Here is a 27,251-nt window from a genome sequence, read left to right as displayed (position 1 = left end):
TGCAAGGGCAAGACTAGGATCAGAGTAACAAACTTGTACTGGTTTGCCAGGGACTGTTCCGATTTTACCACTAGAAGTCTTGTATCTCAGGAAACCCTTCAATTCCAGGCAAACTGGGATGTCTGGTCATCCTAACTCAGATCCATAGCTGCTGGATTCCAAAGTGTGTGCTCTTAGTTGGTATGTTGTACTGCTGCCACTGAGGAGAAAGAGAAGCAAAGACCAGATGTGGAAACTTGAGAAATAATAATAATTTAAAACATGCAAGAAGACTATAAGCTCCATACTGGTCAGAAGATATGTCTTCTCCACCCATTGCATCCCCAGCCCCTAGCACTATGTCTGGCACAGAGTGGATCCTCAGTGAGTATGTGTGGAATTAATTGACTGCTGGTTGATTATTAGCGACTGGGTGAATGTAGATGAACAGTACACTATCCCATCCCAGAAGGGTCAATAAGAGAGCTCCTAGACTGCAATGATCAGTAACAATATTTATTACAATATTTGTTTTTAAAAAGGGGATGATTTTGCAAACTGGTGTTCATCAGAAACTTCAGGATTTATGCTTAGAAGATGGGTACAGGGAAGCTCGCAAGCAGTCAGGAGGGAATGAAGATGAGGAAGGAGAGGTGGCTACCAGTTTTAAGAAATACCTGGATCTAGGGAACAGATGAGGAAATGAGCCCAAAAGAAGTATTTCTTTTTCCTTAGTTTAAAGAGAGTCTGCTCTATTAAAGGCAAAAGAGAAGGGTTCATTGAAAGTAACAAACTTATCCACTGAAAAATAAGAGAAACACCATAGGAATGGGTTTCCTCCTGACTTTAGAAAGGTTCAAGGCTGGAACGGAGACTGAAGAGTAAACACTGGAGGGCATTGGAACCTCTTCCTAAGAGCCACATAGCAACATCTCAGAGAGATGAAGCTCTAGCTCACTTCTCTCTTCTTTGAGTCCTTGCCTTTTCAGGCTGAATGTCTCTCGTTCTGTTAGAGTGAGGTGAGTGTGAGCCACACACTGCACAGTTGTATCTCTTCTGGTGTGCCCCAGTGTATCGACCTCACTCTTACATGCTCGGAAGGGAACATAGCATGCAAGTCTGGTCTGATCAGCACAAAATAAAGCTTAACTATCACCTCTCTAATTCTGGACCAGAAACTTACTATGAGACTTAAAATTGCATTAACCTTTTACTTTGGAAGCCATGTCAGACCTTAGATTCTTTGATTATTTGCTATGCTAATGTGCAGCCTTTGTATTTTTCCTGTAATCTTCCCTCTGCCACTGTAAAAGAAACAAGATTGTTTGGGGGAGAGGCATCTATGCTCTGTCTTGTTCATCATTAATAAACCCCTAAGCTCTGCTCTCATTTCAGAGCCACTAATATCTGGTAATGATTTCCAAGCCAGAACACACACAGCTGGATTTCAAACCCCAGGTTAAATTTTGTTTTCTGACACATCACCTGTTTTGAGTATGAAAGTAAGACTAGCTGTATTGTAAACATTATTCAAGAAAGGGAAATATGGGGTAATGAAAAATTTCCTTTATTTCTCCTAGCTGCCACCAAACCACTGGGAAAAAAAAACTTGCCCTTGATCTCTGAAATCGACCTGTAGAAATTTCAGCTCCTGAGGCAGGTATCATCACTGTTGTTATGCTATTAAAACTTCTGCAGAGCCGTTTTTCTTGAACAGTAGGAAAATTGTTTGGAGCTAGATTGGGATTGGTTTGATTGCAGCTGATATAAACATCTCTGAATTATATTTTCTTACATGCCCAAGTAACCTAAGAACCTCAAATAAAAGAAGAAAGCAGATTGACTAGGCACAACCAGACTTGTTTAAAAAGCAAAACTGAGTACAATAGTAACAGCTTTCAGAAATTGTGGAAACGCCAATGCAAGAAAATTAGTTCTAATGCAAACTTAGCCGTGAAATTTTATTGAAAAAATTCTCACCCGGGCATGGCACATTTAAATAATGAATATGTAAGGAGAAACACAAGGAAATCACAGGGAGCCATTATTTGCAATAAGAAAAAGCAAGTACACTCTAATGATTATAGATATGAGTATGGTATATTTTGCCTGATTTTTGTTTCATTGCCTCTTTGTCATCGTAGGCCTGTCTGATCATTTGGCAAAGTCTCATGGGGGAATGTCTTTGTGTTTGCTCAGCAGACAACAACAGTTGCAATATGTAAATAGGGTGCCTCTTCCCTTTGGATGCCTTGGGATATGTATAATAGATTAAGTTGGCTTTGTGCAGAGCAAACAGGTCTGTATCACCAAGAATATGAATAATGTCAGTTTCCATAATTGCTAACATCTGGCATTCCATAAATCTGTTAAATTGCATGGAAGCAGAATTTGATTTCCGTGTCATAAGTAAAGCAATTACATGGAACTCTGTAGGCAATATTCAACTGTGAAATCCTTTCATTCTGGAGCAGAGAAAGCAAATCCTGGTTTTGCACCATGTTTTTATTGTATAAACTAAATGTGTATGCCTTTATGCTCAGATGTCTTAATTTTAGGGAGGAAAACACAGCCAATCAACTTTAGTGTAAAATAATCGAATACTGGAAAAAAGAGCATATTGTGATTGGATGTTAGTTGTCAGTTTAGAGATTATATTAGAGAGACCATAAATTATAGAAAGTTTTGTAGCCACCGGTGGTGTATCTGTTGAAATTGAGTTTCCAGGCAATTGCAGGAGTGTTTTGTTAATGGGCTTCCTCTGCCCTTGTTCTCAAACATTTGACAAAAGTAAAATACAAAATAAAGCATTGTCTTCCCTATTTCAGTGTGATTCCTACTTTATTGTAGTCATCATATTTTGAACCAGCCCAAGGGCTTTACCAGAGAAAACTTAACCTGAAGGGAAGGGTTGTGGTTATGTTTGTGCTTCCTGAAGAACCCAGAGAACAAATGTTGGCAAAGTAAATTTTATAATGTTATTGGTCTGTGAATTTTGTGGGTTTTTACAAGTTCAATTTAATAAGCACTTTGAACATCCTTATTGTACTCTGTTGTACTTGGCACCAAGAAGAGAAAGAGGAATAAAATTTGGTCCCTGTCCTTAATGAGCTTACCATCTATCTATAGAGACGGACATATTAAGCATGTAACTCCTGAGAAGTAAGTGCAAAGATAGAGTTGTGTATAAGGTTGAGAGGAAGCAAAAAGTCAGTAATGACTCTGTCTTGCAGAATGAGAGACAGTGATGCTTGATCTTGATTTTGTAGACTGTGTAGGAGTGAAGATAGCATGGGAAGTGAAGTGCTTATCATATCAATTAATTAATTTATACCCCACCTTATTCCATATAGGTTAAGAAAAAGTAGAAGAGCGCTCTCATAACAATGAAGAGGAGGTTTTGAGGCTCAAAATAGGAAACAACATGGATTTTTTATGAATCTCCCATTGCTTTTGAAGGGAAGGAGGAAGGAACAGAAGATAACAATTGAAGCTTTAGCTCAGGGCTTCTCTGATATGCTAGGGAACCACTGAGAGGTGGTAAGCAGAGAGTGATACGGCCAGATTTGCCAGATTTGCTTTTTTAGAACATTTCACTCCTGTGGAAGATGGTTTAAAGCAATGGCTTTCATCTGGCTGAACAGAGTCCAGATATCAGGACCCTATTCTACAATAATTAAATCAGAGGTGCTAGTAGTGGTGAGGCTGGACACCAGTACTTTGTAAGGCTCCTGAAATGTTTCTACTCTGCCCATGGTTGAGAATCATCCAATTAGATTGAGAAGTGGCTGGAATCAGGGAGACAAGTGGGACTATTGCAATAGTCTCCAGGTGATAGAGGGTCGGAGCTAAGACAGTTCAAAGAAACCTGGATTTTATTTTTTATGACTACGTATGTAATGAGACATAACAAGATATCTTTCTATCAATTTGCCCTGTAGCTCTATCTCCTAGAGATACACACTAGGTTATAAAAGTGTTCAGAAAAATACAAGACAGAATATTTGTAAATAAGTTACTTTCAGCACAAACTGGGAAGAATAATGCAAATGTGTCACTTTAGTATAGTTCCAAAGTAATGTATACCTAAATGCTAAACCATGTGGTACTGACTATCATTGCAATGGGAATTTGAAGGAGTTGAATAATTATTGTGATTTGGCATCCTATTTAGGAGGTGCTTAACTGAGGACATCGGCTTTAACTTTGCCTTAAATATTGAGATGTATTAAATGTATTAAATCAAGAAAAAAATATTTCTTGTGTCCACATTATGTTATATACTTTGTTTGTATTCAGAAGACCATAGGTGGATAAGTGGGTATGGTTTCACAAAGGAAATAAATGAGGGTCAGAGGGGATACATAATGTGCCCATAGATGTACAGTTGCGATGTATAAAATGACTGGTGCCTGGGAAGCACTCAGTTAAATGGAAGAGCTTGATTTTAAACCCCAGTCATCTGACTCCCAAATACAATGCTTATTATAGTTGAGAAGACCTAGAATAGGGGAGGAAGAATGGGCAGATGAGAGAGGTTTCGAGACAGAGTACCATTTACATTTATGCAAGTGCATTGAGGATTGCGTGGGCATGACCAAAACTGTGAGGCCAGATTGTAGCCAACATCAAATCCAGGGATCATGATTGGAGATCATTTCCATAGCTTTCAAACAATGAATTATGATCATTAACTAAATGGCTTGGCTGAAGCTGCAATTGCTGGGACAATGCTGAAAAGTAGACCATGGAAGGATTTAGCTTCTAGAAATATTTCTAGAATTCTTAAACAACTTGGTCCATTTTAGTTCAATGCTGTGAAGCAATGTTTCATACCAAGTTATTGCATGTAGTCAGTAGGAAAAGATATGTCATTTATTTATTATTATTTTTAAGTCAGTTATTCAGTATTCTAGCAAACACTGATGGGGCTAATTGTATCATATCATCCTTAGAATCTCAACTAAAATTGCTAAAGAAGATCTATGTAAAAATGTGTCCTTAAAAACAAGTTGTGGTGTATAGAAGGTAAACAGTTGAAAGTAGATAAAACCACAGAACTTTCTATTATTCTTCCATGCTTAAAAATAACTGTAGACCTTGAGTTGGCATAGCATAAAGAAAAGAGCTCTAGTGCAGCTGTCAGAAAGCCTGTAAATATACTAGCTGTGTGATAATGAAGAAACCATTTAGCCTCTCTTTCTACCTTAGTATCCTCTTTTGTGACGTGAGACTAGCTATTTCTGCCCTGCTATTAAATGTTATAATTAAAAAAGAGCATTGAAAATCTGTGAAATAATATATATCAATATAAAGTAGTAGCAATACAGTTGGTATTATGCCTTTAAAATTGCTCTGAGCATTTTAGGGCGAAATACCATTTATGATTATTTTTTCTTTAATTTAGTTCTATTATCCTTAACCAACTGCCTATATCTATGTACATGTTTTAAAATGAAATGTAGATATGTAAAATATGTTAACTTAACGCTATTCTTATTCTAACTCATTATAGGAGTCAAGCCTACCAATTATTAGCCTATCAAGAGTTGGGTACACACCTATGTCCCTCCTTAACAACTCCACGAGGCAGTGTCTCATATATCATTGTCAATCCCTATAGTCTCTAGCATGCAAATAAATCTCATGTATAGCAGACTCTTGGTAGAAATTTATTGAAATCAATGTTGTCATCAGAAGGATATTGAAGGCACGGCAGTGGATTAATTGCGGGGGGGGGCGGGTAGAAGACTCTGGTAGACTCATGAGCAGTGTCTTCAAATAATTTACAGATTGCCATAAATAAGAAAGAGCTGGTAGACTTTTCTTGATTGGACTTACAACTAGTAACAATGAGTAGAAGTTATTGGGTGACATATTTCATTCCAATTTAAAAAAGATTTTTCTGAGAGACTTATTCAGAGATGGAGTTGGTTGCCTTAAGAAGTAATCAGTTATCCATAGGGAAAGGTCTCAAGTCAGGGTTGGGTAGCTATGTGTTTGAGATGTTGTTTAGATGATTCAAGCTTTGAATTTCAGAGTATGCTGACTGGATTTAAATTTCCCTTCTATACTCAGCTGTCAATGAAAAACAGCACAATATATTTGTATCTTTCATCAATATCCATGCCATACCTTACAGTAGCTCCAAGCTACTTCTTTGGGTGGGCAAAAATGTTGCTGGCCAGTAGGGTGGTGAGCCTTTGATTTAGGTAAGGTACCTATCTAGAAAGTATTATGCCCTTTTCTTTCAACCTTGGTCCCAGGATCTAGGGGCAGTCTAAATGGCCCAGGCTTCCCCTAAGTGCCCACTTGTTCCTGCTCAGTTGCTCAATTATGCACACCTTTTCGAAAAGACCTAGATCTCCATGGAGTGTATACACCCTGCTAATGAATTAACAGAGTTTTGGACCTCTGGATGGAATGATTCTTGAAAATATCGTAAAACGAGTGCATAGCTGCTACTGAATATTTCAGTAGTTGGAGTTAGACAGCTTTGGGTTTGGGTCTCAAACCTGCCACTTATTAGCTGTATGAGAATGGGCATGTTATTTAACTTCTGTGAGCCCCAGCTCCATTATTTGCAAAATAAGGATAAGAGCAAATGCTCCCACATAGAGCTACCTTGCAGCGTGAATGAGATAATGCATGTGAACAGCTTGACACACTATGTGGCACATGGTAGATGCTCAATGTTAGCTATTGCTATTGTAAATGATTATTGTTTTCCATGTTCACTTGCATGGATTCGAAATCTCTGAATTCTTTCTTTATTGCAGACATTGATGAATGTGCCTTAAGGACTCATACCTGTTGGAATGATTCTGCCTGCATCAATCTGGCAGGGGGCTTTGACTGCCTCTGTCCTTCTGGGCCCTCTTGCTCTGGTGACTGTCCCCATGGGGGAGGACTGAAGCGTAATGGGCAAGTTTGGACACTGAAAGAAGATAGGTGTTCTGTCTGTTCCTGCAAGGTGAGACTCGGTGCAGCCGAAATTGTAACTCTTCTTTCTCTCCCTTCTCTCTATTCCCTCCCTCCCCACCTCTCCCCCTAAGGCTGTTGACTCATTGGTCTACTGTAGTTTCTAAAAAGGCTTCTCCTAATCCCATCCACACTACAGCTAGTAATGATGCTGAGTGGCAGGCAAACCTGCTTTGAATTGATTGAAAGGTGAGGTGTGGGGTTGAAACTAGACTGCAGAGCATGGGAAAGCAGGGCAGAGAGCTGGTGTTAGTCCTCCTGCTGAGAACTGCAGTGCCTTTAAGGTTGGTTGGGTGAGAGCTTTAATGAGCCCTCATCCCACACTTACACAAACTTACTGATTAAAACTGCTCTTTGCCTGAAATGATCACCTGCATGAACTGGTTCACTTCTGTGGTGACATCATCCAGAAAAGCAAAGCTCGCACACTTGCTTCTGGTGGTTTGAGACAAGTAGACTTCCATTCTGAACAAATGATAATGCGAGTGCAAAGCCTCCCGGTAAATTGATCTCGTCTTTGTTATTCGCAGTGCCAGGCTATTCCTTACATTAAGTTGTTTGGAAGGCGTTTAATGCTTATGAAAATAAAATTCTGTCATTGTCTAGTTTTGCTTTATGCTTTGCAAAATGAACCTATTAAAGTGTTTGATTTCTTTGTGCTTTATTTCTTTTTTTGTTGGTCTTGCCTATTCATTTTCCTTTGGTGTTGCTTTACTGCAGTTTTTGCATTGTATTTCTATGCCTGTTGGGATGTGGGAGTTTAATCTTGGGCTTTATGGGCCTAGGAACCAAGAGAAATTACTTGCTTAGTAGCCTCTTAGAGAGCTGGGTCTTCTGACAAATTCCCAAAGTGCTCCCTGGAAACAGAGTTGAAATGAGGCTTGAGAAGGTATCCAATTCATCCACCTGCCTTCAAGTCCGCCACACCTCAGCAGACCAGGGGGCTCCTGTTTAGGGGAACTACATTACCAAGTGCTTTGACAGTTACCCTGTAATACGTGTTTTCATCCCATTACACTTAAACCTAATTCCACACACCCAAACTTAGATGCATTGCTGCTATGTGTTTAGTACCTCCATGTTCTAAGCACCCTGTAACAGAATTACAAAAATCCCTACAACAATTTAGAAACTGAGTTTCTTAGGGGTTAAGTAACTTGCCACAAATATCACAAGATACAAATGTCTAAGTGGGGACTTGAGCTCCACCCAAGTTTCAAAGTTTTCATGGTTTTCCCATCTTGCCACATGGCCTATAACACTACAGATAATAGGTTTTGATAATACTTCAAATCAGTCAAGTAATCAGACAATCCAACCTGACTGAGCTCAAACTCTCAACTCAGTACTATGTTAATAACCACATTAGGTATACACTCGAGGTTTTTTAAGTTAAGCACAATATTTAATCATGTGGCAATGACTGAAAGGGAAGGTTATTAAGAGAAGAAAAAGCTCAGTTAGGGTTAGGATACTTGAGAAGGGCTTCAGAGAAGAGATTGACAGGTCGCCATTCAGTCAACAAAACAAGGATGAATTCCTTTATTAGTTCTTTTCAAAAAGTATTGTTTTTCCAAACTTTCAAGGATGATCACAACCTGATTCTAAATCTTTTTTAGGTTTTCTAGATCCCCAGTCCCTGTGTAGGCAGATGACTTTAGTTGAGTCATGACTAGTATGAGACCAAACTTTATTTTTCAGATTTTGCTTTTAAGCCCATGTAAAGCGGGAAACTTACCAATCATTAAAACTTTCTCAAAGCTTCATTAATTATGTTAATAATCCAAGAATCCTGAGTTGATTTATTCTGCTTTGACTCCTAAAGTGTCTCCAAAGTCATCTGAGAATTAGACTAAAATTGCCACAGGAGATGAGCAATTCTAGTAATCTTAATTTGTTGACTTGTGACGATATGCTACACCTCTACTCATTCCCTTTCCCCTCAAACTTGGCCTTTTTTGAATAAAGTATTAGGCAGAATTTCTTTACATATATCTTCTTTTTTCTCAACTGCATTTTTTATTCGGTTTCCAAAAATTTGTGGAGGGGTAGGAGGGCCTGGTTTTAGGAACTGAAGTAAGAATCCTCAATCAAATTCTCTAGGCTGGCCTCATAATGTAAAATGAACTTATTTGTCACTCTCTTTTTTTGATTCCATTGTTTGTGGTTGGAAGTTGTGCGTTTGAATGTATTATGTCCCCCAAAACACCATTATCTTTGATGTAATCTTGTGTGGGCAGACTTATCAGTGTTGATTAGACTGTAATTCTTTGAGTGTTTTCATGAAGATGAGCCCCACCCAACTGTGGGTGATGACTCTGATTGGATAATTTCCATGGAGCTGTTACCCCACCCATTCAGAGTGGGTCTAAATTAAATCACTGGAGCCATATAAATGAGCTGACAAACAGAAGGAACTCAGTACAGCTGAGAGTGAAATTTTGAAGAGGAGCTACAGCTAAAAGGGACACTTTGAAGAATGCACAGAAGCTGAGGGAAGAACTGCAGTTTACAGAGACATTTTGGAGACAGCCTTTGAAAGGAGTCTTTTGCTCCGGAGAAGCTAAGAGAGGACAAACACCCCAAGAGCAACTGAGAGTGACATTTTGGGGAGAAGCTGAAGCCTAGAGAGGAACATCCTGGGAGAAAGCCATTTTGAAACCAGAACTTTGGAGCAGATGCCAGCCACGTGCCTTCCCAGCTAACAGAGGTTTTCTGGACACCATTGGCCATCCTCCAGTGAAGGTACCCAATTGTTGATGCATTACCTTGAACACTTTATGGCCTTAAGACTCTGTGTAACTAAATAAGTTCCCTTTTATAAAGGCCAATCCATTTCTGGTGTTTCGCGAAAAGGCAGCATGAGCAAACTAGAACAGAAGTGTTCTATTCCATTTTGATAAGAAATATCTCCAGTACTTAAGCATCCAACTGGGCAATACAGATGCTTATAATGGCATCATGTTGGAAGCTGAGAAGAAAATATTGGTGTTTGTGATGGTTTGGAGCTGTTATGTACCTCATAACAGGCCATGTTCTTTTAATCCATTCTTGAGGGTGAAGATCTATTTTGGTGGGACCTTTTGGTTTTTAATTGATATGTGACCCAGCCCGTTCAAGGTGGGTCTTAACCCTTTTACTGGAGTCCTTTATGAGGAAAAAGACAGAAAAAACCCAGTGAGCTCAGAAAGAAAAAGTCCCAGAGAAGCTGAGAGAGGATCCACAGAAGCTCAGGGGGAAACTCACTGAAACCCGAAGCTGAAAGCAATGAAATCTGGGAAGGAAGGGCCAGCAGACACCAGCCATGTGCCTTCCCATGTGACAGAGGAGCCCCGGATGCCAGCAGCCTTTCCTCAGAGAAGGCATCTTCCTGTTGATGCCTTAATTTGGACATTTTCATGGCCTTAGAATTGTAATTTGTAAGCTAATGAATCCCTGTTATTAAAATCCAGTCCATTTCAGATATATTGCATTTCAGCAGCTTTAGCAAACTAAAACAGTGTTTTAATCAAATTCATGCTATTTCAAATTGGGTGATAAAATCAAACCATATTACAGCAGAAACACACACACTAACAAGGGTTCAAGGTGAACTGCTGAAAGAAGCAGAGTCAAAATTATCTTAAAAGGTTACCTTCCCTCTCTAGAGTCAGTGCCACCAAAATAAATAAATATATAAATAAGTAATAAATAAAAATAAGTGAAAGAAAGCAACAACAACAAAAAGAGTCAGTGACACCAGGTTAGCTGACAGTGTTTCATACCAATTGAAAAGGCCTTGGAATGTGTCAGCAATAAAGCTAAGCCAGCACCAATGAATCAGGGCTTTTGTTTAGATGCCATGTGTTTCTTTGGCAGTGACAATGCTTTTATGTACCTTTAGATTACTTAGTCAGTTAGGCACAGTAAGATTGCTGGTCTTCTTGAAGGCTGTGTTCCTCCAGCATTATCCAGACCACAGAAAGCAAAGGTGAAAAAATGGTTATCTCCCTGGGCTTGGTCCCTAACTCTTAGTTGCTACCCAGATTCTTTTCATAGATACCCATCTGTGACACTTCCATTCATTAGTTTTTCCAGTGCCTTAGGAAGACATTTTTATTTTCTGCCTGTGCTACATGAGAAAGTATAGAGTACACAGATTTATTAGTCTCTAGGAAATTCAGCATCTTAGTAAGAATGGTTGTGTTTATGTTGATGATCATGGAGAGGAATAGGGAATTGGTACAGAAACAAACACTTGCCATGCTGTAGTAGAGTCATGAGCAATTTGCTGTGGGAACATGAAAAGGATAAATGTGCTCTATTTGGGAAGGATGCAAAAGGCAGTATAGGCAGGCTTCACAGATGAGCTGATCTTTGAATAAGGCATTGAAAGATGAGTTAAAGTAGCCAAGTAGAGATGTGGAAAAGTGAATCCTAAACTGAGGGAATAGCAAGAAAAAAGGTACAGAAATTTAAGATTTTTTTTATGTGTTTAAGTCAACTATGAAGTGAATGATGATATTAGATATTGGGAGCAATAAGAGTATGGGAAGAATATAACCAGTGATGAGCCTGAACATAAAGGCTGAGACACGAGTGACATCATGAAATTTAGACTTCACCCTGTGAGCAGAAGAGGATTATGAGAGATTTTAAGTTTTGGATTGGCATGGACCAGTCAAGGTGTAATTAATAGTATGATGCATGCCCTGAGGAGATCAAAGCTAAATGGAAGGGAACTCCTTAGGCTGAGACAAATGTTCGAGAGAACAAAGATGAGAACCTGTAAGAGAGACAGAGAGGGAAGGTCACGTGGGAGATCTCAGAAGTGAAATGATGAGTCCTGATGACTGATGATATCAGAAACTCTGAGCCTCTGTGGCCAATGCCTGCCCTCATTCTCTGGGCAAAAAAGAAGGTGCAAGTCAGTTACAGCTCCAGGGTGGCATATCTGAGACTGAGCTGCCCTTTTTCTTAGGATAAAAGGAGTTAAGGTGCCTCTGGCAAGAGAAAGTGCTAGGGTTTGTAAGTTGGGCTTCTAAGCACTCAATAAATGTTAGCTATTACTGCTCCTACAATTGTACCTACAACTACTACTATAACTGTAACTATTAACTGGGAGGAAATCCAATGGGAGAAAGAAAACAAGTTAAGAAGGCCAAATTTCCTTTCTATGTTTTCATGCAGTTTTTTTTTTAATTTACTGAAAAGAAAATTTTAGGTAGCAGTCATCCTGAAACCAAGTATAATACTGTACCAGGTATTGAGTTTTCTGGGGACTACAGAGATGAGTAGGAAAATGTATACCATAAAGAACTCCTCACCTGCCATGCCGTAATAAACTTAGGAACAAATTACTGTGGGAACTGAGAAGTGCAGAAGACCTTTGCCAGGAGATTATCTGGAATGCTAACCATTTGACCTGGCCCTCGTATGAGCATTTGCCCAGAAATTGAGGAAGGTGGCCATTGTAGGGACACCTAAAGGACTCATGTCTCTGGCAAAGAGGGAAAAGCTTGATCTGTAAGGAGCTGCCAGTAAAATGGTGAAAGCATTGTAGTCATCCACAAAGTGTAGCTCAGGCCTGGGTCAGCATGTGATTGAGGCCAGGCTGGAAGTAACCTTCCTGGATTCCCGTAACATACTAATAAAAATGTTTTGCTTTGCCCTTTGAATGCAATCAGCAGCATTATCAATACCTTCCTGTGTCTAGGGGATTCGTGATGGCAGTTGCCTGTTCAAGCAACTGTTCAAGCTTGTCTTCTTGTTTTCTGTGAAAGATGGACATACTGGCCTGTTTGGTTCTGCTCTCAAGACCCTAGAGGTCCTGTCCATTGTCCTTCCCCTGAGTTCATACTCCTTTGCTGTTCCAAACCCTATCTTTTCTTTGCAGGAGTTTGAGGGTAGGCCACCCTTACTGTTCAGTTGACAGTCTGGGTCACTTATTTCTTCATTAGCACCTCTCAAAATTTGTCATATACAAGAATCACCTGGAGGGCTTGTAAAAACACAGATCCCTGGGTCCCATCTCCAGACTTTCTGGTTCAGTAGGTCTGGGTGGAGCCCAAGCATTTGCATTTCTAACTAGCTCCCAGGAGATGCCAGTGTTGCTTGTCTGAGGACTACACTTTGAGAACTGTCACCCCCAGAATCCTTCCAATCTCATTTTGTCTAAGATCTTCTTTCTTACCTGCCAGACTCTTCATGATACAAGGAAGAAGCATAGTGGAAAATCATTGGTATGAAAGTCCAAACTGGGGTCTAGTTTTGTTCTGTTATTAATTTGCTGTGTAGAAGAGTCATTTCTTATCCCTGCGCCTGGTTTCTTCTTCAAGATGGCTAATGGTGTTTCTACCCCAGGTACTAATTACAGAGAGCAAAGGAACTAGTTTGTGAAATACAACCTGAAGTCAAAATCAATACTTTGTAAGAAGTTTGGATGTAACAGCCCAATAAAACTGTGTGGAAAGATGGAAGAACAGATGAGTCTAGAGTACCACATCTAATTTTATATCAGGGGTTGGCACACTCTTTCTATGAAGGGCCAGATAGTAACTATTTTAGGCTTTGCAGATCTTAAGGCCTCCATTTCAGCTGCTCAGCTCTGCCATCATTGTGTGAAAGCAGCCAAAGACCGTAAGTAAATGAATGAGGGTGGCCACATACCAATAAAACTTTATTTACAGAAAAAAAGTCGGCAGGCAGAATTTGTGCCATGGGCTGTGGTTTACCAACCCTTTGTTTACATTATTAATCAGTTTACGTAAATAAGCTTACCTAAATCTGTCTCCTTGATTGAAAAGTTTCTGAATTCTATAGCAGAAAAAAACTGTATTATGCAGTCTGGAGCAAATGTATCAATGTGTTGACTATTCAGTAATAAAATGTGTAATGTATGGTATAAAACCTATTATTTTTCATGGCATAAAAAGAATGAAATCATTTTTTATTTGCTAGGAAAGTGTATGTCCCTGCTTTGTCAAATTCAGAAGCCATAGGAATAGTCTAATACTTATTACTTGTTTATAGCTGAACTTTCGTTGTAACACTGAATAAACTTTTAACTTCTATGGCAGAAGGGTGGGAAAAGGGAATCTTTGGCATTTAAGTGGAAATTGTTCAGACCACCTTGGCTGGGCTTTCAGGTCAAGTTCTTGGAATAGCCCCAGAGATTCATGACAAGGATTACTCACCATCAGTGGGGTCCATTCTCTTGCTAGATTTGGATTCTAGTACAGTGTTCTCTGTGAGCTAAGGTTTTAAAATGGCATTCTCATCGAATTAATGAAACCACCTGTGACATATTCATTATTAAAATGATTTTCTTGACAGTTACCCTGTAATTCAAAAGCCAAAGTGAGCATAACCATTGTTCTGAAACATGTTAGAAGTTAAGAGGGGCCTACTTGGCATTTTCACATAATTGATGAGATGTGAAATTGCTTTATTTTGCACTAACCCTGGAGGCTATACATTTATTTTTATTCATTCTTTTTTTATTAGAGAAGTTGTGGGTTTATAGATCAATCATGCATAAAATACAGGATTCCCAGGTAACACCCTATTATTAACCTTGCATTGGTCTATTTGTTATCATTGATGAAAGTGCGCTTTTATAATTGTACTATTAACTATAGCCCATCATTTAACTAAGGGTTCATTGTTTGTGTTGTGAATTTTCATGGATTTTTTTGAAATTTTTATTATAGTAACACATGTACAACTTAAAATTCCCCCTTTTAACCACATTCAAATACATAGTTCAGTGCTGTTAATAACATTCACAATGTTGTACTGCCATCACCACTATCCATGTCCAAAACCTTTCCATTATCCCAAATAGAAACTCCATGCAATTTAAACCTTAACTCTATATTCGCTACTCTCATCCCATCCCCTCAAACCAATATTCTAGATTCTGACTCTGTAAGTTTGCTTATTTTAATTATTTCATATCAGTGAGATCATACAATAATTTATATTTTCTGTCTGGCTTATTTCACTCAACATGTTGTTTTCAGGGTTCATTCATGTTGTCATGTATCAGGATTTCATTCCTTTTTACAGCTGAATAATATTCCATTTTCTGTATATTCCACCTTTTGTTTATCCAATGATTGGTTGATGGACACTTGGGTTGCCTCCATTTTTTGGCAGTTGTGCATCAGTGTGCAAATATCTGTTCAAGTCCTTGCTTTAAAATTCTTTTGAGTATATACTTAGAAGTGGGATTATTCTTTCTTTTACTCAGAACCTGGGGAGAAACCTGACACTCTGATTGGGTCACCATTGTACAGTATCCTCTTTTGAAAGAAGTTATCCTTTTCTTTGATGCTGGTCATGGGTAGGGCCACATTGTTATCTGAGGTCTGGTCCTTCTATACTTGTGAAGAATATTATTACGCCATTGATAGCTGAGCCCACCACATGGCTTCATGCCATAGCTATCATTACTTTGCTTTACTTCTGTTGGTTCAAACAAATTCCCAAGGAGTCATATTGTGTCATGGTTTCACAAACAAATTATATTGATGAGTTGAAATAATAATATATGAGCTGTAAGCCAAAGGCCTATTGTTGGAAGAGTCCTAGCATCTGAACCCTTCTTTGTCCAGACTAGCTGAAATCTCTGACTCAATTTACCTACTTAACTCTAGAGTCCGTCTGTCTCTCTCTCTGTTTCTCTCTATACACACACACACACACACACACATATGTGTATATACAAACGTACAGTCTTTTATCTCCTGATATTTTCAGAATACTGTGGTTTCTTCTTGTTCCTTATGATAATAGGGCCAGTGCATGCAATTTGGGGGAAAACATTTTTCAGTGTGTTAAGTTATTATATATTTAATCAGAATGTCCTCTTTCCATTCTCCTTAAAGAATGTAGTGTTTTTAAGGATTTCCACTTTAGTTGACAGTAGACTTTTCTCAGCAAGTTCTGTCCAGTTCAGCATTATTATTGATGAAGTAGGTAACAACTCTGAGGGCAGGTCCATCGAGTTTGCAGATACCACTAAATGATGGAGGAGGGCAAACTATGGTGGATGACAGAAACAACATTACAAAAGCATTGTGACAGGCAGGAGAGATGAAATGAATCTAACGAGGTGAAATGAACAGGAATAAACATCAAGTTTTATATCCAATGTTCCCATACAAACAACTGCACAAGATGGATAGGATTTAATGAGGTTTTTGTCTGCATTCAGCTCAATATGAGTCACCACTATGATATAACTAAAGTGAGAAAGTAAATAGTTGAAATCAGGCTGCCTTAAAGAAAATAAAATGCTTAAAACAAGGTAATCATGAGTCCTAATTCACTTTGTATTAATCAGACCATTACAGAAGAATTATATTTAGTTCTCTAACTCTGCTACCTCATTTCAAAAGTGAAGATATAAAATTTCATTCCACAGAATTATCAGGATTAAATAAACTAATACGTGTGGAGAACTTAGTATCATGTGTGGAACAAGATAAGTGCTCACTTAATGATAGCTCTTAGTATTATTGTTTTTATTCTTGGAAGTATGAAACCTGTTGAAGAAAGAAACTGTGGCAGGGAAAGAATTTGAAACTATAGACTGTTTCAGAAGTCAGACATTCATGTTTAACCCAAAGACTAGATGATCCAGTGGAAACTTAAGAGTGGTCATCTATGAACTGATGAGTTGAAATATCACAGAAGGGTTTGGGAGCTCTGGGAGTGTCAAGAATGTGAATTAGGATCAGTGGATTGAGGTAAAAAGTCCGTTTTCTAAATTCAATTTAATTGAGATATATTCACCTACTATACAATCATCCAAGGTGTACAATTAATTGTTCACAGTACCATGATATAGTTGTGCATTCATCACCCCAATCTATTTTTTGAACATTTTCCTTGTACCAGAAAAAAGTGAAAATAAGAATAAAAAATAAAAGTAAAGAAGAACACCCAAATCACTCCCCCTCCCACCCTATTTTTCTTTTAGTTTTTTGTCCCCATTCTTCTATTCATCCATCCATACACTGGATAAAGGGAGTGTGATCCACAAGGCTTTCACAGTCACACACTCACCTCTTGTAAGCTACATTGCTATACAATCATCTTCAAGAGTCAAGGCTACTGGGTCACAGTTTGATAGTTTCAGGTATTTACTTCTAGCTATTCCAATGCATTAAAACCTAAAAAGGGTCATCTATATAGTGCATAAGAATTCCCACCAGAGTGACCTCTTGACTCCATTTGGAATCTCTCAGCCACTGAAACTTTATTTTGTTTCATTTCACATCACCCTTTTGGTCAAGAAGATGTTCTCAATCCCACAATGCTGGGTTCAGATTCATTCTTGGGAGTCATATCCCATGTTGCCAGAGAGATTTACACCCTTGGGAGTCAGATCCCACGTAGGGGGGAGGGCAGTGAGTTCACCCACTGAGTTGGCTTAGCTAGAGAGAGGGGGGGGCCACATCTGAGCAACAAAGAGGTACTCAGGGGGAGACTCTTAGGCACAATTATAAGCAGGTTTAGTCTCTTCTTTGTAGTAACAAGCTTCATAAGGGAAATCCCGTGATAGAGGGCTTGGCACATCAAACTGCCAGCCCTCAATATTTGTGAGGACATCAGCAACAATCCAGATGAGGAAGCCCAACACCTCTGCATTTTCCCCCAGCTCCTCAGGGGGGCCTGGCATATATGTTTTTATTCTCTGTCCAAATTACTTTGGGATGCATCGCTATTTCACACTAACCTATGCAAACCTACTAGGTCTCACTTCCTATTAAAAGTTTCATTTAATTATGGTATTTGAATGAACTGTGTGAGTTAAATTGTTTAGGAAATCTAGATCTTGCACCAAGTAACCATCTCTTCCTTTGGTCTCACATGGAATTTGAAGTTTTAAAACACAGTCATTGTTGTCCTTTACCCTTTCGCCTGATTTGCCCTAGTCCTAACACATCTGCTTCATTCATATATCTAGTTGAAGTTTGAATTCCTTTTCAGCTTTTTTAACATTGCTATATGTGCTAATACTGACATTCATATCTGCCGAGTTCTAGCTCTGAGTTTCAGGTGTCACACAGATATCGAAAGTTCCAGGTATCTATCAGTTTATACACAAAGGGATCAGCATCTTGGCATCTGGAGATAGCCATTGCAATTCAGGAATAGATGTGACTGCTGTAAGAGCTTACAGTCTAGGGACCGTTACAACAAGCCTTCCCCTGATAACCTGTGCTCTAAGGTTCACATTGTAGTTAGTCCATATTGGTGAGGCATTATAGTGTTTGCCTTTGTTTCTGGCATAGTTCACTCAAAATGCTGTCTACAGGTTCCATTCACCTTGTTGGGTATCTCACAGCTTCACTTCTTCTCACAGTAGCTCAATATTTCCTTGTATGCACACACAACAGTTCACCATTCTGTTCCTCAGTCAATGTACCCTTAGGCCATCTCCACCCATTGCAAATCATGTATACTACCTCCATAAACACCAGTGTGCAAATGTCCATTCAGGTCCCCGCTCTCAGATCCTCCAACTAAATGTCCCCTATTGAGGTTGCAGGACCTTATGGCTCCCACATACTTAGCTTCATGTGGAACCACCCCACTGTCCTCCAGAAAGGCTATATTATTCTGCTTCCTAACCAACAGTAAATACGTACATCCCTCTCTCCATGTTTTCTGCAGCACTTTTATCCCTGTTTACATTTTTCCGTATAATTTCATACAGCTATATTCACATACCATACAATTATCCACAGTATATAATCAGTTGTTCATGGTATCATCATATAGTTGTGCATTTATCACCACAGTCAGCCACTAGTCCATTTTTTAACATTCAGAAATTTACAAGCATACATACTTTGAATGCCTTCCAAGTTGATGAGTTCTCTATTACTAGAAAACTCTGAACACAAGTTAATGACTTTTGAATATGGTTGCTATAGAAAGGATTAGTATATATATGAACTTTATGGTACCTTCCAGCCCTGAGATACTTTGGTTCTGTGAAAGTTTGGAAAAGCAGTTAAAACTGTAAACAGAGGCCAATGGCCTTAAGCTTGACTCACTGTGTCTAGATTCTTTTGTATTTTCTGCTTTTCATTGTCTTAGGCAGGAAGTCTGTGAGCAACAGATAATTGCATGTCACATGCCACGAAATGTTTAGACTTAATGCCTCAGGACCAATACTTTGGAAATTGTATGTACCTGTAGTTTGGGGGCTTTGAAATGGAAGGTGGCATCTGATGACAACCCCTTGTAATAAACATCCTGAAGACTGTGTTGTGGAAGAAAATTTGTTTTGAAATAAGGAGACCTGGTGGTACAACATTGAGTATTGCTTTCTATGTGGCCTTGGATAAGTTACTTAGCCTCTCTGGGCCTCAATTAGTTCTGTAAAACTGATATAATCAGACTTCCTCCCAAAGTTGTAACAGGGACAAAGTTAGATGAATGCATTTGAACATGTTAGGTGGCATCATTATGAACTAGGAAAAGTACAGTAGCATAATTTTCCACTCAATGAGTTTTTTATCACATTTTAAGCTCCTCAGCTAAGTTCTAGTTCTTACTTAGATATAAGATTTTGAAGAAACATTTAGAACAAAAAGCATAACCAGAGAACCTATTAACTTCTTTGCTAAACTTAGAAATGTCTCCATTTGGGAGCTACTCTGCAGATGAAGTCAGGGAGAGAAAAGTTGTGCGTGTGTGCACATGCACACGTGTATGTGTTTTGAGCAAAATGGAAAGGTGGCCAGGGAACTACTGAGTCTCTAAGAAATCTTTCCTATGAGCTCTGTCAAGCACTTGAAGGGTTAGGTTTTCTGGGTGGGCTGCCCTATTGTTTCCCTACTGATGTAATCTCCTTAACCTAATTTCTCAACAGAATGGGAAGATATTCTGCCGAAGGACAGCTTGTGACTGCCAGAATCCAAGCGTTGACCTTTTCTGCTGCCCAGAGTGTGACACCAGGGTCACAAGTCAGTGTTTGGATCAAAATGGACACAAGCTCTACAGAAGTGGAGACAACTGGACCCACAGCTGCCAGCAATGCCGGTGCCTGGTAGGTCAACTCCCTTTAGATGGGGGTGACCCTTTACCCTTGAAGGGGTTACACACTTAGTTGCCTGCAGACTTCAGCTCCTGGCTTTGTGTTACTATGCAGGGAATGGTGGGACATGTGGCTAACTGAAGGACATAGGCTTGGTCTAAAGGTATTCAGATTGCATTATTTAAAACACTGTGCCAGACAAACGAAACATATTTATGGAACATATTTGGCCCCAGGGATGTTAGTTTGTAACCACTACTTTAAGCAAATCAAGATCAAGAAAAGTCCTTGCTAGACAGAAAGCTTTCAATGTCCTCACTGGTAGTTGTAGTTTTATGGTGACAAGTTTTTCATTCTGGGGGCCATAACCATTAAAGGTTTCAATATGATAAACAACCGAACATTGTTGAAATATCAGGGATTGGGTCAAAGAAACCTAGAATCCAATCCTGGATCTCCCAGGCTCTTTGGTATGACCTTAAGCAAGTCCTAGGATTTCACTGATAATTCTTTCCATCAAATGTGCTAAAGGTATATAACTACTTATTTGTAGGGTTCTTATGAAGATTGGAGAATGAAGGACAAACACAGTGCAAGGCACACAGGAGTTGCTTAGTGAATGATAGCCATTATAATTATTATTTTCTGCATTGAAAAATCTGTTTCAGATGCGTAGCCTTCCAACAGAAAAATTTGAAGATTGTCTTGGATGTTAATATAGGAATACTAATAGTATTATCAGATTTTATAACATCCTGAGTAAAAGCTTATTTTCTCACCTGGTTCTTTCTGTTTCAAATTATATCACAAACAAATATCTCCCATTAAGGAAGGGAAGAACTTTAGGACATATTGTCATGGTGAACGTGATGTTCCTTTGGTTGAGAGGTGATAGATACGGAGCACACTACTTGAATCAACTTGTAATGAAAACTCTAAGCTGTGAGTTCATAGTTTAACATTCACTGAAATTAATGACTCAGTCTATAGTATGTTTGAAAACAAGCATTCAGATATATTTTGCCATTAGACTTTCTAAATTCCGGGTCAATGTGCAGATAATCTTAATAAAATAGAATATATATCACTAAATGACAGTTTGCTGAGGAGAATAACTCAGTTAAAGTCAAATCACAGGGATTTTCCAAATTCCCATCCAAAGAGAAACAAACCCAACACAGCTACAAAATTAGTTTCCCTGTCATGCTAGAAAATTTGCTTTCTTTTTCAAGAAAGCAAACATCAGACACTCAGAAGAATCAGTATTAATTTTAATAAATGAAATTTTCTTATGTAGAATTTCAAAAGTATGCAGTTACCATCTCCAACTGCTGCAATATACATGGGTTAATATGTCCAGAGGAAACTGAAGCTCTTTAACACATTACTTAAGATCACTTGAGAACAGTGTGGGTCATATTTAATAAATATTTATCAGTAGCTTGCAATGTGCCAGATCTGAATGATATAATTTTGAGCAAGATAGACATGATCTGTCCTGCAAAAATCCCATAGTCTGGTGACACTGACTAATTAAAAAAAAGTTGCTATAAATTATGATGAGTGTCATGAAAAGAGAAGAGTCTGCATAGTGAAATGGTTCTACCATGGACAGCTCTCTGGAGACACAGTTGGCAGTTGCTGAGGCACCGTAGAGGCTCCGTTTGAACTGTAACATGGAAAGTCTACTAGCCACATGCTATACTCAAATCTACTCTGAAATGTTTCCCCTAATATTACCCAACCTCAGGTTTAAATTCAGTATTAGAAACACAGATTATGATGTTATTAAAAATGTTACAGTGGTTCAATTTCCCCTTTTGACCTTAAAAGAAGGTAATTTTTTCTTTATACACCAGCCAATACCTTACCATCTATTTGTTCATTTATTCATTTGATTAGCATTTATTGACCACTCACTGTGCTAAGAGAAAGAAATAAGCCCAAAGCCTGAGAGCACAAACCTAATGTGGAATCATATTGATAATTATGATAAGGATCATAAATATCATGATAAAAAAACAATTATAGGTTGCTATTGGCACACAGAGAAGGGAACCACATTTTTCCGGGGGCTGCAGTTTAAGTGGAGAGAAAAGCATCCTGGAGAAGCTATTACCTGTTGTGGGTGGGTCTTCAAGGAGGAAACACATCGTACCAAAAATAGGGCTAAGTAGGAACACTCAGTGAGGAGAATGATGGGAATTGCAGTGCCCTTTTCTCCCCCTCTGGGACTTTGGGACTAGAATGGTGCTTAGGAGCAATGATAAAGCACTTTTGGCTTTCACCCCACAGGAAGGAGAGGTGGATTGCTGGCCAATTACTTGCCCCAAATTGAGCTGTGAGTACTCAGCCATCCTGGAAGGGGAATGTTGCCCCCACTGTGTGAGTGACCCCTGCCTGGCTGATAACATCGCCTATGACATTAGGAAAACTTGCCTGGACAGCTATGGTGTTTCGAGGCTCAGTGGCTCGGTGTGGACAATGGCTGGGTCTCCCTGCACAACCTGCAAATGCAAGGTAATTGGACGTCCTGAGGATAATCAGGCCTTGAACAATTGCCAGGGAATATGAGCAGGCGGTCCACTCCTGATGTTTCCAAATGTACAGATTCTGTGGTGCATGGTGGAAATACAGGCAGGCATTTACTTCTCACAGGAGGTTAATGTGTCTGAATGGATCAGAGCTGCACCTTGTGTAAAGGAAAATTACAAATGAACATAGAAGAAAATAGCCCTCTCTCTTGCTATTTAGCTACAGATTTTTAACACTTGGCACTAAGCCCAATTATGACTGATTTAAGTTTTTGTTTTGTTTTGTTTTTGTTTTTGTTTTTTAACCTTTATCATTAAAAAAAAAAAAAAGGGAGAGAGAGAGAAGATCTGCATCCTTTCATCCTGGAAATTTTTAGCAGCTCTTTCATGAAATGTTAGAAAAAGTGCTCTATGAAGTTATTTGCTTTATTTAATTATCACAGTGATTAATGCAGGGACCCGAAGCTCTTGCTGCAGCATTTAATTAATCATGATTACTTTTCCTATCTTTTTGGAAGAGTTCCCATGAGACATGCTGATATATCTTTAAGAGTAAACAACTGACCCCTCCTCCGTTCAACGCTCAAGAGGAGCTGAGATTCTAGCTGACTTGGTATAAGGGTTAGGCTTACCAACAGTGTGGAAATCTCTGTCAAAGCATCTATTTAAGATTCCCATGATTAAGCAAGTTAAAAATGCTAGCATTCTGCCTAGTTCCATCACAACCAGGCTCAGCTTCAGGCATCAGTGGAAGGGTCTCAAATTGTCATTTTATGCTGTTATACTCATGGTTTATTTTCTCTTCCCTGAAAAGTACCATTTTAAGATGTACCCTCAATAGAGGATAATATCAAACTTCATATAGTAAAAGAGCCATGGTCTGATCTCTACCATCAGCCTCAGAAAGCAAAAGGACCAGGGGATGTGGAGACCTGCATTATTTAATTATTTATGCATAATTACAATGGTATACGTGCATTAATATATGTAACTGATTCTAATGAATTTGCAAGAACTTATACATCTAAAAATACATTGTTCCCTTCACAGTTACCACAGGAGACTATATCCCTAACATACAAACTTTTCCGGAACCCCTCTTGGATTTGCCTTCAGATTCTTGTGGCACTTTTGATTGGTTTTATTATTTCAAATTATCATGTTTCAGGGGTTTATTTTTGGAAAGAATCACATATACTCTGGAATAAGTCCAGCAAATAAGTCGTGTGAAAGCTTGGACAAGGATGAGGAGTCCCAAACATGGTTTGAGCCCAGACAGGGCTATGTAATTGCACTGCCAAGAGAACCCCAGCAAGACATCCTTGGGAGGGCTCTCATAAGCCCTTCCTTCCCTTCCACTTTTTCTCTAGCATTTGTCAAACATCTTTCTGGTAGTTTTCCTAAACCCTTCTTAGAGTTTGTCTCAAAATGTAGATGGTCATTTCTGAATATAAAAATTGCAGGCTGCTAATGATTTATATTCTATGTCTCAACTGGCTAATGCTTGTGTCTTTGATGTACAGAATGGAAGTGTCTGCTGTTCTGTGGATTTGGAGTGTCTTCATAATAATTGAAATATTTAAAATGGATTCATCATGGGAGAAAATGGACAAAATGACCAACAAATATGATGAAGAATAGGAGTTGTTTTATGCCACAATTACCAAAGTCTCCATCTAAGGAAGGTGTTTGGGGTTGGCCTTTTTGGACCTACCCTTATGCTCATTCTTGATAACCTAGTCTAGGTCACCTACAGTGCAGTGCACTGAAGTCTATGGTTGTTAAAAGAAGTTCCCTGTGTTGTAAATCACATCTTTCCCTCATCAGATCATTTTCAAATACATTTAAATGATCTCATGTATAAATGTTGATGTATTTTTTTGGTTTAGTTTGTGTACTGACATAATACAGACTCCTTTTATTTATTTTTTCTTGATTTTTGGATCAAATTCTACAAATAAAGTTGCCTGTTGTGATTTTGTCCCATTCACTGCATAATTAGTGCTGAGGTCCCTGTCAAATGTATTGATGGTAATGTGTATGTAGAGTCCAAATGCATCATACTTATATGTCATAACTGTTGAACATACTTTTGAAATCCATTCATTCAGCTTGAACAGGCTGAAGGCAATTACGATATGTTAATGGGGGAAAAGACCACAACCATAATTAAACAATTATTTTTACAAAGAGCTCTCTCCTCCCTCTTGCAAACAAAATGAAACAAAGTCTTAACCCACAATTTAGAAGCTGCAACACCTACAGCCTTTCTTCACATTGAAAGAGAAGGTCTCTTTGCAGCAGTTTTATATAATGTTTGTTGACTTACAAAGCACTTTCATACTTCTTAATACAAGTTATCATCACAGCACAGGTTACTATTATCCTTTCATTACAGAATAAGAACCTAGTTGGTATGTGGAAGGTCAGGACTGGTATCCAAGTCTTCTAATTCCTGTCCAGTGCTCTTTTCCATTAAACCACACTGCCTTTCATATGGTAGAAAAGGATACCATTAAGAAAATCCATTTGTATGCTCAGTAGGTATTTTAGAGCAATCAGTGTTCCCATTTGAGCCACTACCATATTTTTAAGAGTTGACACTTGTTGAGTTGTAGCAAATAAATAAAATGTGCAAATGGCATTTTATCTAAGCTGAACATTCTCACTTAGATGGAAGTTTCAGGAAAATCACATCTTGGTGGTAATACCTAACACTCCTGTGTTCATCGTTATTTATATGTATTCTGAATCAAGCTTGTTCATGGATTTTGTTCACTCTCCCAACATTGAAAAAGACCTAATATAAGTCACATATACTAAAAATACGTATATGTGACTAAAATATTTAAATCCTAAATTTTAGAACAATTATTAGTTTAAAATTGCATGCTCAGATCACTATTATTCGTTGATGATGGAGATGTTACTGAATATTTTTATGTGAAGATGGAGTTCTCTAGTTGAAATCAATGTCATGTGCTAAATTAAGGCCACAATAGTTTAAATACCACATTTGACAACTACTGCTATAGTATGGTGAGTGAGCACACATCTCTATTTTATTTTAGCTCTTTAAGTACAATTTTAGAATGGACAATTTGACAATTATTCTTTTGAAAATATTTATGACAACTTCATTTAAAATAAATTCCTTTCATTAAATAAAGACATTTACAAGAATCATTTGTGACTGCATAGGTCAAGGCTTGGCAAACTATGGTCTTACTTGTCAAATCCAGCCCTGCCTGTTTTATAGGAACACAGCCATGCCCATTCATTTACACATTGTCTACTGCTGTTGTGAGATAATGTCAGGGTTAAGTGGTTCCAAAAGAGACCATGTGGCCCACAAAACTAAAAATATTTACTATCTGCCCCTCTACAGAAAAAGTTTCCCAGTTGTATTTTAGAATGTATTTTTCTGTGTTTTTTCCAAGGAATTTCCAAAATTCAATAGTGTTATTTGAATTTGTTTATGTTCCTACATTACTGCAGTGTCAGAAGCATTGATGGCTCGTCTTAAAATACCCATGTTTTACAATTGCAATCATAAGACTCAATATTTTCTTCTTCTCATTTTAGCCCTGGTGGGGTAAATCGAATCTGTGCTAACTTGATGACTTGCTGTTTAGTAGCACAATTTAAAATACCACCAGCTCCTGTCAATAAGGGGTTTACTTCCTATAAAATAATTTAAGACCTTCAGTTAAAACAATATATTGAATACTTTCTGCATAATGTAATTTGCTAAGATCTGCGGGGAAACAAAAAGATGACTAAAAGAAAGTCCTTGCTTTAAAGATTACCATTATGTGGGCCTATAGAAGTTGCTGACAGTCTTTGAATACATCAGGGGATTGAGATAAATTAGTGGCTTAAATACATTCTTGGTCCAGAATTTGTAAAAGAGTTCTTTTTTTTTTTTTAATGTGGTAAATCTGCTGATGGGATGTGCTTAAGTCTTATGCTATGATTTGCAGTGTAAAATAGGTCTCCTTTTAATGATCCAAAGCAGTGTTTAACAAAATTATCCCCTACAGACTACAAGCAGTGCCTGCCCCACAAGTGTAGAGAAACTAACAATACGCATTGGTAAGAACCAGTGGTGAATAGATGACCTATTATATAGCTGCCCTCTAGTTGTGGTGTGAAAGCACTGTGATTCAGAAGAGTATATTATGAAAGAAGATGAAAATTCTATACATTAACTGGATACATATCTATGAAACACAAGTTTCATCTCATTCTTTCCTTCTATGTGAATATACAAATATTTTTTAATTCCTAGATCTTCTCTAAGCATTATAGCTCTGTGCTTATGTCACTGTTACAGAACATTACTATGTTTTCCTTGCATTTTGGTAATGTACATGTGTGCCAACCTTTCTAGACTATAAACTCTCAGTGTACTGTTTTCGTCTTTCATCATCTAGCATAGTGCCTTGTACACAGTGGGTTTTCAATTAATTTTTTAAAAAATTGAATCCATAATCTTTCATAGTATCAGAAAGTTATAAGATATAGAAAGTAATCAAGTCTAGTAGTTTTTAATTATTCTTAACCATTAAGACCCTATTAAAAATCAAAATACATTCAGTACCCTAATATAAAAACTGGATAAAACAGAGTCTCTCTGGTTGAAGTGAGAGTTAGAGAATTGGAACCCCTTCATACACCCACCACAACTCAAAACCTTCAACAGAACACACATTGGA

At 38.2% G+C, this 27,251-nt stretch overlaps 1 protein-coding gene across 1 annotated transcript in view; it reads left to right on the top strand.

Moving 5' to 3' along the window:
* NELL1 (neural EGFL like 1) overlaps positions 1-24,535 on the top strand; it is a 925,820-nt gene extending 901,285 nt beyond the window's left edge. Inside the window, 4 exon segments of the mRNA XM_037838459.1 lie at positions 6,759-6,952; positions 19,835-20,011; positions 22,295-22,519; positions 24,057-24,535. Of these exon segments, the coding sequence (XP_037694387.1) occupies positions 6,759-6,952; positions 19,835-20,011; positions 22,295-22,519; positions 24,057-24,107 (647 nt within the window). The 3' untranslated portion in view covers positions 24,108-24,535.
* The last annotated feature ends 2,716 nt before the right edge of the window (positions 24,536-27,251 follow it).

Source organism: Choloepus didactylus, chromosome 6 (assembly GCF_015220235.1).
Source record: "Choloepus didactylus isolate mChoDid1 chromosome 6, mChoDid1.pri, whole genome shotgun sequence".
NCBI classification, from domain to species: domain Eukaryota; kingdom Metazoa; phylum Chordata; class Mammalia; order Pilosa; family Megalonychidae; genus Choloepus; species Choloepus didactylus.
Note: the sequence above shows the minus strand (reverse complement) of the source record. Positions and strands in the feature narration are given on the sequence as shown.